Raw genomic sequence first — 14,045 nt, forward strand, 5'->3', positions numbered from 1 at the left:
GAGCTAGCAAAATGGTAGAGGTGCTAAATCACAGCTAATCTAGAAACATTTTAATACTTTAACAACTCCTAGAGGTTGATTGGTACACTTCTAAGGAACAACACTTCTATTTATTAAAATTCTCATGAAGACTAAAAGCATTATTACATACAAAATATTTTTAAAAGTTCATGGAACGTAGTACTCAGTAAGTGTTAGCTATTATGATTAGCTACTTTCTGAGAGAAATATTGAATTGTATCTTTGTTTTAATAAATGGGAGCAGAGTGAAAAACAAGATGAAAATTAGACTAATTTGTAGGATCAGTATGTTGCTTCACAGTTTACAGTTAAAGACCATTATACCTCCAGAGCCTTTATTCAGTTTTATTTTAAATTGATTTTACATTGTTAAGAGAATAGAGGTGGTGATTTTTTTATTAATAAAAGTAGTGCTTGTTGGAGGTATTCTCATCATTCTGAATTTCATGCCTTGATAAAGCTTTTTTCTTCCCTCAACCCCGATCTCGTATCTTTGTCCATCTGCACTAGGTGTGTGCTTGGCATACAGTAGGCACTTAGTAAATATTTTTTGAATTAAGGAATATATTTAAGGGTCCTTTAAAGGGGAAATATGGACCATGGCTAGATTCTGCCATAGACATGTTATTATCAGGTAAAGTGTGTTTTATCTGAAAAGGGCAAGAGAAAAAAAACTTATCAAGTATGTCAGGCATATTGGTTCCAGAGGGATGAGTTGTATTAAGCTATTGAGTTCACCTGCATCGATAGTTGAATGACCATGCTCTCTTTTGTAACATCCTAAGAGTAATGGAGATGGGGCTGCTTGACTCTGTCCCTGGGGGAGGAAGAGGACCCCCTGTGTTTCCTACAGTCCAAGACAAGAACAGACCTTGAAAACTAACCTCAACTAGTGTAGAGGATGGGTTAAACACACCATCAGCAAACACCACCAATATGCCCACATCTCTTATTGACATCAGTTTTCTTCTAGATTCTCAAATCAATGCCCCAAATCAGGGGATCTATTGCTTTCTGATAACTTGATTTCTTTAAGTTCCTTCTAGGTAGAATGTTGAGGAGAGGGCCCTGTGGAAGTAGAACTGGCCTCCAGCATTGAGGATTGTGGCAGGGGTGGCTGGAGACAGCAGGAGAGCAGCCATTTGTCATGTTCAATTATCCATGTGTCAGCTTTTCTCCTTCACCTTTTCACTTCTATTTGGGTATTTCCTATACCTGTCTGAGTTATCTCCCAGTCCAGTTTCCTGTTCACAAATCTGCACCATGTTTTCCTACTAAGGTGGAGTGACAGCAATCTGGCTTGGCTGCTTGCCACCGGGAAGACAGGGAGACAGGGCAGGATAAACGCTGTCTCCCATTGTGAAAGATCACTGGCATAGAGAAGTAGCTTCATTTTTTTTTTTTTTTGGAGTGGATTCATATTCATTGCTAAACAAGTTGTATCTACACATTTGATTTTGTGCTTCTAGGGGCTTATGTTATGGTTTCTATAATCCTGTAGTCTCTAAACATTAAAAAAAATGAATATTGAGGTTTGCAAATTAACACATATTCATTTAACTTTGTTTCCCCCACAGAATTTTGTGCGTCATCACTGGGTGCACAGGCGTCGGCAGGAGGGGAAATGTAAGCAGTGTGGTAAGGTAAGAGGCCCAGCCACCCACAGCCATCACAGGAGGCTCCTCAGGCTTTTGCAAGCACCCATGTCGACAAGTCCTGTCCCCAAATCCAATGTTCAGTGCATCAGTTTCCTGAAAGGTCCTATTTTTCCAGGTCCACTGTTCTGAAGAGCTGTTTCAGTTGCTGTACAGCTCACTGCAAGAGGTAGTGGTCTTAATAAAAGGAATTAGGTGGATGCATCCTTGCAGAGAATTCCTCTGATTGTTGATTTTTTGTTATGTTTTGTTTTTGGTATCAGGGATTGAACCCATGGGCATTCTACCATGGAGCTAAATTCTCAGCCCCTTTTATTTTTTATTTTGAGACAGAGTTTTGCTGAGTTACCCAGATTGCCCTTGAACTTGTGATCCTCCTGCCTCAACCTCCTGCAGTTATAGGCATGCATCACTATGACTGACTGATGGATGATTTTGGAAAGCAAGTTTTCCTATTTTGTTAAAACTTCCCTACAAGGCAAACTGGCTATCATACTTATTTGGTCAGTAACAGCAAACTAATGGAATGTTGAGCAATGCTACTTTTGCCCATGTCCAAGAGTGAGCATCTGTATTGTGATACAAGGTGCTGAGCAGAGCCATGCATGACAGCATGGTCAGAAGCTAGAAATACATAGCTCTTCTTATCAGTTTCTGGGAAGAGATGCCCCTGTTGGTGGTGGTTGTGTATGTCTCTTCCCTCTTTCACTCTGGCTGGTTACAGGCTCCTCTGATGCAGTGCCACTTGGAAAAGAGAGGTGGAACAGGGTGGGGGCATATGACTGTGTGCTGTTAAACTCACATTCCAAATATTATTGATCTAGCACAAAAGTTTGAAGTGGCTTTTCAATCACTTAATCTGTAAATGGAAATAGAACTGTTAGCTTTTCTCCAAATGTTATTGACCTGAACTGATTTGAGTATGAATTTTTTCCAGTGTAAAAAGTTCTTCTTTAGGAGATTTCAGGAACCTCTGGGAAGATTAAACAGAGGTCAGTCATAGAATAAAGAATGTTTTAAATGACATCAGTAATAAACTGATATTGGTAATGGGACATTGGTAATGGGAAGTTTGAGTTTGGCAAGAGTTCAAGATAATTTGAGAGAATGTATTGTTTATCAGTTAATTATTACTTAATTAATTAATTCATTTATGTGACTCCTTCCAGTCAAACATTGCCTGGAGTAGGATTGTGGATGGTGAAGGAAACTTGGAAATAGTTTATTGATTTTGCGGTTGTGTCTCATACCTGGGAAGAAAATATGATGTAGCAATTGGTAACCAAGTTCTCAGGGCATGGACCTCCTTTATACTAGTAGTATATCCTCAGGTTCCACCCAGTGGCTCTCAGTTGGTTGCCTTTTAGCCTGTAAAGAGTTTGGCAAAATAGTCTGAAAGCAGATCGAGTTAAAGAAAAAAGTGAGGAGGAAGGGGAAGTGGAAAGATTTTGATGGTCATTTTACATGACTGGGAAGTAGGAGGTCAGTCTTCTAGTCTCCTTTGGGTGAATCTACCTCTTCCTACATGGTGCTACCTTGGGGCTTTTGAATTTTCTCTTACTTTGTGAATTGTAAACTATAACTCTGTGTGTGTGTGTGTGGGTGGGTGGGTGTGTGTGTCTGTGTGTGTGTGTGTGTGTGTGTGTGTGAGAGAGAGAGAGAGAGAGAGAGAGAGAGAGAGAAGGTGTAGAGAAAAGAGAGTCAGGCACAACCAATTTTGGAGTCAGACATGTGATTGTAGGAACAATCTGGATGAGTGAGTTTTTCTCTTTGGAAAAGAATCTTTCACTGGGCAGTCTTATACCTGACACCACTTCAACACTTCAAATTATAATGGAATCGGAGGAATTTTATTTAAAAAATCAATGAACATAATATATTTGAGGATAAGCATTGTCTGGTGTCAGATCGCACTCCCGTTTGTGTGGCCTCAGCTTACGTAGGCACGGTCGGTGGATTGGAAGCCTGGACTCCCCGAATGCTGCATGGCTAAGACCATCCCCTCTCCTGTGCATGTTCTCAGGCAATCCTCCCAGAGTACCTGCAGCTTCTGCACACCACAGTTATCAGGGGGGGATGGTCCAGCTCTTCATGCAATGTTCCTATAATGTTTACCCCTTACAGTCCAGCTGCTCGCGAATTCTTAGATTCAAGCAATGATAGGATGGGATGGTCTTAGACCTATCATATCCTTGCTGGATGATAACTCTCCTTTGCATCCTTGATCCTGCCCTGGACTGGGGGAAAGCTAACAGTTCTATTTCCATTTGCAGATTAAGTGATTGAAAAGCCATTTCAAACTTTGGTGCTGGGTGTCATTTTTATCAGTAGAGTTGTACATCCTTACATACCCACAGGCTTCCAAATCTCACCCAAGTCTCACCCCAATTATTCCACAATGTCTTTCTTTGGGTGGGTTTAAAAAATAGCCATTTCACTTAGCAAATCTTTTGTCCCACTGGTGTTTTTGAAGCTTTGGTGGGTTTTTAGGGTGTATTAATAATATGGTTTCGATTTCTACTTCTTGATTGAATAATAAATATTTGGAGTGATTTTCTCTTGAGCTGTGAATGTATTTTTGCTTGACTGTGTGTGTGTGTGTGTGTGTGTGTGTGTGGCATTTAATGTGATCACATGAGAGAGCTCATGATTCAGCTGCTTGGTTCCTTTAACATTAACTGAACATCTCAGGCTGCCAAGTTTAAGGCCATTCCCTGGTTTGACATTGTCATCATTCATAGCCCTGTCTTATGAAAGAGCCAGAGTTAAATCAGAAAAAGAATGAAACACTCACACTTAAATTATGTAGCTTGATGAGAGTTTAATAAAAAGAGTATTTATAATGTGTGTGCAGATTAGAGGGGAACCACCTAGGATAGTGACGAACACTGAGGTTAGAAACGGAGGGGCCATGGTCAAGCCTAGTCTGAAGAGGCAGGAGATGGCCAGGGTTCTTCTATGGCCTTTAGTCACAAGACTCAGACAGCTTGAGGGGAATAAATGTATCTTTGATCTCTATCTACCAAACCCAGTATAAACCAGAGCTCAAGGGACTTTGTTGAGGCAAACCATAAAAGCAACATTTTAAAAAATACAGTAGAATGCGTTTTGACATATTATGCATACATGGATTCTGACTTACCATTCTGTGGTTGTACGTGATGTGGAGTTACACTGGTCGTGTATTCATATATGATTGTAGGAAAGTTATGTCCTATTTTTTCTACTGTCTTTCCTATTCCTGTCCTCCCTCCCTTCCCTTCATTCCCCTAATTCAATGAACTTCTGTTCTCCCACCCCCCCACTTATTGTGTGTTAGCATTCACATATCAGAAGGAACATTTGTAAAAGCCAACTTTTAACAATGGGACATAGTGTATCAAAAACAGAGATGGGACTGGAGAGTTGGATGAGATCTATCTAGAACATATCATTTAATGCAGATCTGCATTCAATCAAGGTTCAAAGCCAGAATGCATACTTATTCTGCAAACTTGTTTGTGACTTTTTCTCACCAAATCTACACATTACATTCATTCAGTTAGAATTCCCTCACCACTGAGTTGTCTGTAGTACTTAAAAGTATCAAGATGCAAAGGAACAATATAGTAATGATTATAGCTCATTTGACCATTCTTTCAAAGAACCAAGCATCAAAGCCCAGCAGTGTGGTAATGTGGAAATGTTTGTAAATTACAACCTGAAACCTTCTTTTATTTCATTTGGAAACATACATAAGCATTATAAAATAAATAATTTTTATACTATTTGATAACCATGACTCAGAAATTTTTATTATCAAATATTAAGAGCAGGCTCTCAGTGCAATAACCCCTATTTCAACTTTGGTATACATTTGAATACTTCTTAGTTCCCTAACCAAACAAGACACATCCTTATGATTTATTATGTTATAAATCATATGTTATTTAATATTTAATTAATTTAAATAAATTAAGTTGCATGCACCATATGTAATGGGAAGATATCAAAAGTACTCTTTAATTTTCATGGATATTATTAATTTAAAATGAACTTAAGGTGTGGGATGTAAAATGTACACAGCTAAACAAAGAATACCTAATAGCTTTTTTTGTAATGGAAAAATTTTAAAAAATGACTAAGCCATTATTATAGGGATGGTGAAAGGGATTACAGAGTCTAAAAATAATAAAAATACTGACTGGGGCTTTCTAGGATATTTTGTGTATCAACTTGAAAACTCCCCTCTAGTGATTTGAAAATGCCTGCATCCTAGGAGTCAGCTCTTGAGAGGTTAGGGACCAGGACTCTAAGTGCTAGTGTGAGGATCCACAGCTGGTTGGGCAAGCTTGGTTATTTGCCTGTCTACGTGTGTCCAGCTGTAACAGAGACATCCTCTGTCATTAGCCTCAGGAGGACCATGGAGGAGGACTGGAGTGGGCAATAGAACAAGGGCATGGAATCCAAGCCTCTCCATGGAGCTCCTGGCAAAATGACTGCTGGAAGCTTGGTTTTTCTTTCTGTCCTTGACTGAATGTCAGTAAATGGGACAAGGGCAACCACGATTCCATCCTTTGACTATTTTAGGTTCTTTGCAGAAGTGATAGCATGTATCGTTTCTCCTTTCATGTCTGACTGACTTCACTTAGCTTAATGTCCTCAAGTTCATCCAGGGAGGGGCCGTGGGGAGGTATTAGTAAAGAGAATCAAGTTTTGATTATACAAGAGGAATAAGTCTTAGAGATCTATTATGTAGTATAGTGTCTATAGTTGAAAATACTGTACTGTACATGTATAAGGCTTCTAGGAGGGTAGCTTTTATGTTGAGTGTTCTTATCACTGGGAGAAAAAGATGGGTGGGAGGAAAGAAATTTGGAGGTGTTGGATATGTTTTTGGCATAGCTTGTAGAGCTGATTTCACAGGTATATGCTTATCTTCAAATTCATCACGTTGCATACATTAAATATGTATTTATACCTCCATAAAGTGGCTTAAAAAGGTAGGTTCCTCAGAGACAAATGGCCTCCCATTTTTCTCCCTGGCTTCCTCAGTGGAGTCAATTTGGCCTTTATATACTTCCCCTCCTTTTTTCAGAATCTGACCCTGGACAATTAATCTGAAATTTTGATTCCTAGTCTTTTGTTATGAGACTGAGCCGCTGATTACCTCCCTTTCAAACTGCCTTTCTTGAATCACTTTATGAAGAAAAGCTACTTCTCACTCTGCCCTGGTTTAAAAAGCATGGGTGTGTCAGACACTTGAATATTGATTTCAGAAATAAACCTCCTTCAATTAAAAATACAGCACAATGAAATATGATTTTAAAAGAGAAAGACTTATTTGTATATTTTTAAAATTGATGACCATTACAGTAATAAACAAAACTAGGGCTTGGTTTTCCTAGGTAGGCAGAGAAATGCATGCTGAGTTGTTAGCTGAGAAGCAGAAGTCAAGGTTCTTTTGACTAATAAATGGAGTTTTTACTCTTTATAGATTAGAATTAGTCCAAAATACACTCACAGTTAATTAAACAAGGCAAGTAAGTCTAGAAGTACATTGAAGTTGGTTAACACATGTTGCTCAGGAAAGATCTTTTGAGTGCTTTGGTGAGGATGTAATATATAGAGATAATAATTTTGGCTTGGGATATAGCTCAGTTGGTATAGTGCTTGCCTTGCATGCATAAGGCCCTGGGTTCAATCCCCAGCACCACACACACAAAAGAGAGAGAGAGAGAGAGATAATAATTCTTAATCATTTTTATTGTCAGCTGATTAAAAGCAATTGTGGTAAAACAGCATTTTCTTTTGATATCTACCAGTCAAGTGTTGCTGTTGGAGGAACCATTCTGGATTCATCTCACTCTCAACTAGTACTTCTGATTTAGGTGACCTGCTTGATTGCAGGGGTACAGGACCTTAGCCTTGTGCAGTCTGATTCCTTAGTCTTAAGTGCTTCACATTCTGTTTATTATTAAAATTATTCAGAGAGTTACAAAGGATGTCCCAGTGGATCATCAGGGTACCAAATATATTCTTCCAGCTTCCATTGTCAAGTAACAGCTGTGTCTCTACCTAATGATCCAGGTCAGTTTCTTCTGTTGGTACGATGACTCATTCCTGTATCTGTTAGTCTCTTGACATAAAAATTCCAAATTAACTGGGCTCAGTGGTAGTTTAAACTTTGAGAGATTCCTGTTGTGCCCGGTGGTTGAAGGTGCTCTCCCTTTGGTACTCAGATCCTCAGAGCCCAGAGTTGTAGGGATGAGAATCAAAAATTCCCCAAGTAGGTCAGTGGAAACTGTGGTAGACAGGGCCACTCTACTTCCATTCCTTGGTTTCTTTAACAGTATGTTTTGCCATGGACACAAACCACCATAAAATTCCCATGGACTTGGGAGTGCATTGGGTTTGGAGGATGGTGCTATATTAATTGGGATTATCTAGGACCTTGTATGAACAGCATACAAGGTATTCTTTCAAAGCTCCAACCTGAGTTATATGTGCCTTCCAAAGACTGCATCAGGCCTGCTTCTGGGTGGTGTGGCTCATCTCATGGACTCATGTCTACTGATGCACTCTTGTTGTCATAAAGTGTTTCCTGTGGTCTTATACAATGTTTTGCAGAATCCTGTATCAGTGGGTCAAACACCAATGTGTATGTTTGTTGACTCTAGTGAGTTTTTGCCTCTTCTGGAGTGGAAGGGGTTCAGTGTCATCCATTTTCCATCAGTTGTTTCCTTTAAGGGATGTGTCATAACGGCCTTAGTGCTCTGCTTTGGTGGCTTTTGTTGGCAGGTGAGTCATTAAGCAGTGGCAATGTCTAACTCAATTTTGGTGAATGGTAGTCCTTGCTGTTGAACACAAACATGGCATCCTGAACTACCACAATGGGTACTTCACTTAGGACCCCATGGTGCTATCTGTGGGATGGCTCATAACAGAGAGTGGTACCTGGGTTATATCTTAGTTTTTATTTCTTACAAGGTGAGTACTCTCTGTTGGGCATCAACATACAAGATTTTTTTTTACTCTTTGTACTTAACTTCGTATATCATCTACTCATCTCTTCCACAGACCTCTCCTTTCCTTCCTGGTCCCTGACCATCTAGCAAGCCATTCACCATGGTCTACAGGTCATTATATATTTGTACACCAGGGCATTTATCTTTTTACACAGTTGCTTCATCTGAACTTACGCTCACTGGAAAATTTCTTCTCACTTATCTCTCTAGGGACCACTGCTGAGTAGGCTTCAGTGCAACAGGAGTCCATTTTTGGCTGGGACTTACATAGTTGATCCATCCATGCATGACCCAATCTCAGCTTTTTTCTCCTCTTTCAGATGACCCTTAATTGAGGTGTGAATTGAGTGAGAGACCTGGTACTATATAGTAATGGGTGACATGGAATTCTGAGCTGCCTACTCATGCACCCTGGTGCTGCTCATTCAAGGTCCTAGATAATCCCAATTAATATAGCAATGGATGGAGCTGGGCAAACCCAACCTTATGATCTTACAGAATGCAGCTCATGACACCTGGTGATTCGCCTGGTATTCCTTCACCAGAGCATAGTAACAGGCCAGGAAATGATTTTGAAAGGTATTTCATTTTCTCCTACAGATGGCATAAATTTGTTTCAGAATCCTAGTGTCTGTATTGTGATTGTCTTGTTGCTGCTTGTCATAAATACCACAGGGACCTTTTCTCCTCTCCTGTTCCTCTAAGAGCATGGAGAGATAGCAGTTCTTTCATTGCAGAAAGAATCTGTTGCAGAACTCTTTCCTGCTCTGGGCTCTACTCTAAGCTGGCAGCATTTAATGTCATGCACTAAATGGATGAAGACAGTATTCTTACATGTGGAATGTGCTACATCTAGGACCCAAAGAGGCCTACAAAGTGTTGTGCTTAATTCTTATTTTGTCAAAATTGTGAAATGCAATAATTTACTTTATGGATCGGGGAGGTTTTTCTAGCATGCTCCTGTGAACCCCAGGAGCTTCACTAACAAGTGAGATCTCTGATTATACATAGGGCCTATGTCCCTACCTTCTCTCTCACCAAGACTTTCAGTATACCTGCCATTTTTTGGCTAATCCGCTTTGACATGATGTCATTGATAAGGTGGACCAAGTGATGATCTGCAGCATGTTCATATTGTTCAGGTCCCTTTGCATTACATCCAGAAGAGCTCAAAGCCTTGGAATGAGCCTGAAAAAGTACACCATTAACCCTGCACGTGAATGTAAAATGTTTTGTATTTTCCTTTCAGAGAGGATGGAAAGTAATTCACTTCCAATCAGTCTCTACATTTCATGTACTTGAAGCTGAAAGAGTCCAAAGTTAGCACAGTAACTGCAATCAGAGTACACTGGGTTGAATTTGTGCTAGCCTAACATCATTCTCCTATTTGGCTTTATAGTATCTCAACTGGTAACTTAAATGGGGATATGTAATTGTATACCACCTCTGCCTCCTTTAATTTTTAAAGGGTGGCACTTAAACAGATCATTTTAAGGAAACAAACAAAAGACCATTATCACAGCTTTCAAAATTACCAATTTGAAATCATCTCATACCTATTGCATTTGTGAGTTTCACATTGGTTGTTTTTTAGATATGCTTTGGAGAGTGGTTTGAGTATTATTTGGATCTCCTCACTATGCTAGTTCTTTCACAATTTCCAAGTGTGTACATTCCAATTATGTAATTGAGGACCAGGGAAATTAACCCTGATGGATTTATAGAATTAGTAGACTCTATAAACAGCCCTAGTCCAGGACTTGATTTTTTTTTAATGCTCTAGAGTATCATGATGCTGCCTTATACCCAGGGTAGACAAGTCATCTTGGAATCTTGTCCCATAGTTTTTAAGACACTTGAACATTTCTTTTTCCTCAGTATCAAACCACCCAAGTGAATGGTTGTAGATTCTTTAATTTAATGACTGGGCAGATTTACCATGGACACTTGTTGTGATGTTGCTAGAGTCTTCTTCTAGGGACTTGTCCTCTCCTTCAGTCAATGGGTTCTATCTTTGATGAATGACAGAAACATAAGAAAAAATTGTTTATTGGAGCATCTACCCTTATATCTCTTGATCACTTTTTCCTGATTTCTTTTGATTGTATTGATTGAAAAATATTCTTTTATCTGAAAATTCATTGAGAAGGTTTGCATATAAGGTGTCCCTCAAAAGCTCATATGTGAGATAATGTTGGAATGTTCAGAGGTGAAATGATTAGACTCTGAGAGCCACTGGATGGATTAATAAATGAATTAATGGGTGGTACTTATGGGCAGGTAGAAAGTGGCTGGAGTAAGTGGGTCATTGAGCGCATGTCTTTGGGTTTATCTTTAGTGTCTGATGTGCAGAGCTCTTTCTCTGTTCCCTGGTGTCATGTCCTAAGCTGGCTGTCATGTCCTGAGCTGATTTTCTCTGTCACATCCTTCTACCATGATGTTCTGCCTCACCTTGGGCCCAGAGCTGTGGAGTTGGCTGATGATGGACCGAACCTCTGAAACCATGAGCAAAAGTAAACTTTTCTTTCTCTAAGTTGTTCATATCAGTCTTTTGGTCACAGCAATGCAAAGCTGACAAAAACATCCATCTTGCTTCTAGGGATGCCATGCTCTATTTTCCAGTTCCATAGCTCTCTATAGGTCAGGCTCCCTTGGTGTCAACATCAATCTTACTGTAGAGGTGCCATCCTTGCTTTGATGACTAAGTGCTGCCACATGGTCCCTAATGTGTCTGGAATTCTATAATCCCAACTGCTATCAATCTGCAAGGCATTTACTACAATCTGGGCTAACCTGCAGAGGAGAACTGCCCTGAGCTTCTCAACAGTGATGTTGCCCTTCTCACCAGCACATTTATTACTGATTTGTGAAGTAGAGTGTCCTTTGGTCCTCATGCAGATCATAGTCAACTGATGGGTACTTAGCTCTACCTAACAAAGCAACTCCAATATATTGCCTCTGTAAGATTTCCAGTGTTTCTCTATCACAACAGTTCTGGCATTTCTACTTAACATGGACCATTTCTTTGTTTTTAAAAGCCATCTTAATGTTAGTGTTAGCATCCTAGTGTCAGCATCATCTTCTGAGTTTCTTGGTCAACTCTTCTATTATCCAATTATGTATTTTATTTGTATTAGCTTTTTATCACTCTGAAAAATACTGAGAAAAATGTCTTAGAGGAGTAAAGGTTTATTTTGGCTCAGGGCTCAGGGGTTTCCATCTATGGACAGCTGGCTCCAAGGCAGAAACACCATGGTAGAAGTGTGTGGTAGAGCACAGCTGCTCAATTCATGGTGGCCAGGAAGTAGATAGAAGGAGGAATGGACCAGGGACAAGGTATAGCCCTAGAGGGTATTCCCTCAAGTACTCACTTCTTCAATTAGGTCCCACCTGCCGCAGCCTTTACCACCTCCCAATAATGCCATAAAATTATTAATCCCTATTGAGGTCAGAGCTTTCGTGATTCAATCACTTCTCCAGAGTTCTACCTCTGAACATTGCTGCATCAAGGACCCAGCCACTGCCTTTGAGGAACATTCTAGATCCAAAACATAACAATAGGACACACACACACACACACACACATGTATATGTGTGTGTGTGTGTGTGTGTGTGTGTGTATATATATATATACAACTTTATATACAATATATGTGTGTGTGTGTGTGTGTGTGTGTGTATATATATATATATCTTACATGTAACTTACAAAACTTGTAAAAACCTATAAAATTTATAAAATATCTAACTTATCTTTAACATATGAGTGTTCCTACATTGGGAAACTCTCCTTCATCAGCTGTAAGTCCTGCCTTCTTTATCCTACACCCTCAGGATCCAGGCTCCCAGACACTCTCCCACTCCTACTGGTACATATATTGATTAGTTCCTGAAGCTAGGTCCTCTGAGACTTAGTTCTTTTCCTCTCTTAACAGCCTTTACATCTTCCCTGACTGAGTCCATGAGTGTGAAAAGACTATTAGGTCATTAGCAATATTACCAGGAAGAACAGATGTAGTAAAGCACCAAAGTAAAGTCAAAACTATTTCTAGACAGCAGATTTTTCATTCTCTGAGGTACATGTACCTGACAATATTCCCTTGACATAGATTCACAAAGCAGCTAGGACATAATCTGAATAATTTCACCAAGTTTTGTAAGTCTCTTTCTTAGTTGTCTGGGAGCTGTATAGCAAAACAGTCCAAGTTTATACACAAAAACGTAGAATTACTTCTACCAGCAGAAGAACATTTTATTTAATCAACTAGTTAGATTACAGCCAGTTATTTCCTGAAATGTCATATAGCCAGCAAGGTATATATTGTATTATTTGTTTAAAGAAAACTTAAACAATTTTAATTGGTCTTGTTTTTTTTTGTTTCCCAAACACCAACCTGCTCGGTGAATATTGTCAGCATAAAATGATAATTTTAATTTTTAAGGTTATTAATTATGGGTCAGAGATGTCAATTAATTATCATGGATGAACATATTATCATAATTGTAGGTAGTTTGTTGCAGCATTAGGAAAATGTTTTCTTACAAGAAACCTACCTGTTATTATAGGACAAAGGTAAGCCCAATAGTTAGATGTAGTTTGTGCCTTCTTGAATATAATACTATTCACAAAAGATATTTTTGTTCTAAATTCAGAATGGTCATAAAAACATAACACATAGCTATCTGTAGTTTTCTTGTAAATTAAAATGTCAATCAGTATCCATAGTTATGGGGGTCTGCCTGAGTTCCAAGGCCCTGGGTTAAGCCCTCCACCTTGACAAAGTCATTGACTCACGGAAGACACAGTCCTGGAAGCCATGCCTTAGACTCTTCACATAGTCTGACACATTTGTAGTAACAGTGTTAACACTCAGGGAGAATCCTGTGTCCTAATTCTTTGATAAATCTTCCCTAGAAGACTCAATTTATAATCTGTAGCTTGTAGAAGGGGCCTTGAGACAAATGAATGGAAAAAGGAAGAAGTATCTGAGGATGGTATGGCTGAGCTGCTCTGATTAATATATTGTAATTTCAAACCATATGAGGATGGAGGAACTCAGGGTGTTCTGTTGAGGAATAATAAAAAGCCAATGCAACATATTATGAACAATAAAGGCGATGCAAATTTTAAGAGCCTTTAATTATTACCATAAAGTGTATTGTAATTAAACCCAATAGACAAGAACTTAAGACTTTTCAAGAATGATTCTAATAAAGTAACTATAAATTCACATAATTTTAAGCAACTTCAGAAGTTATAGACACTCCTTCCTATTGGTTTAATTGATAAAAATATTGTTTATTATAATTTTAACTTAGATGGATACATGTATTTACATTTTGAAAATGTTAAAAACAAATT

General features: G+C 38.9%; 1 protein-coding gene across 13 annotated transcripts in view; it reads left to right on the forward strand.

The window, feature by feature from the left end:
• The window catches only part of Dgki (diacylglycerol kinase iota), a 340,467-nt gene that overhangs the window by 101,244 nt on the left and 225,178 nt on the right, over positions 1-14,045 (forward strand). For all 13 annotated transcript variants that reach the window (XM_048786882.1, XM_048786881.1, XM_048786888.1 and 10 more), the window contains one exon: positions 1,599-1,664. In XM_048786882.1, coding sequence (XP_048642839.1) covers positions 1,599-1,664 — 66 coding nt within the window. The remainder of the gene's footprint in view (positions 1-1,598; positions 1,665-14,045) is intronic.

The sequence above is a fragment of the Marmota marmota genome, unplaced genomic scaffold (genome assembly GCF_001458135.2).
Source record: "Marmota marmota marmota unplaced genomic scaffold, marMar, whole genome shotgun sequence".
Lineage (NCBI taxonomy): Eukaryota > Metazoa > Chordata > Mammalia > Rodentia > Sciuridae > Marmota > Marmota marmota.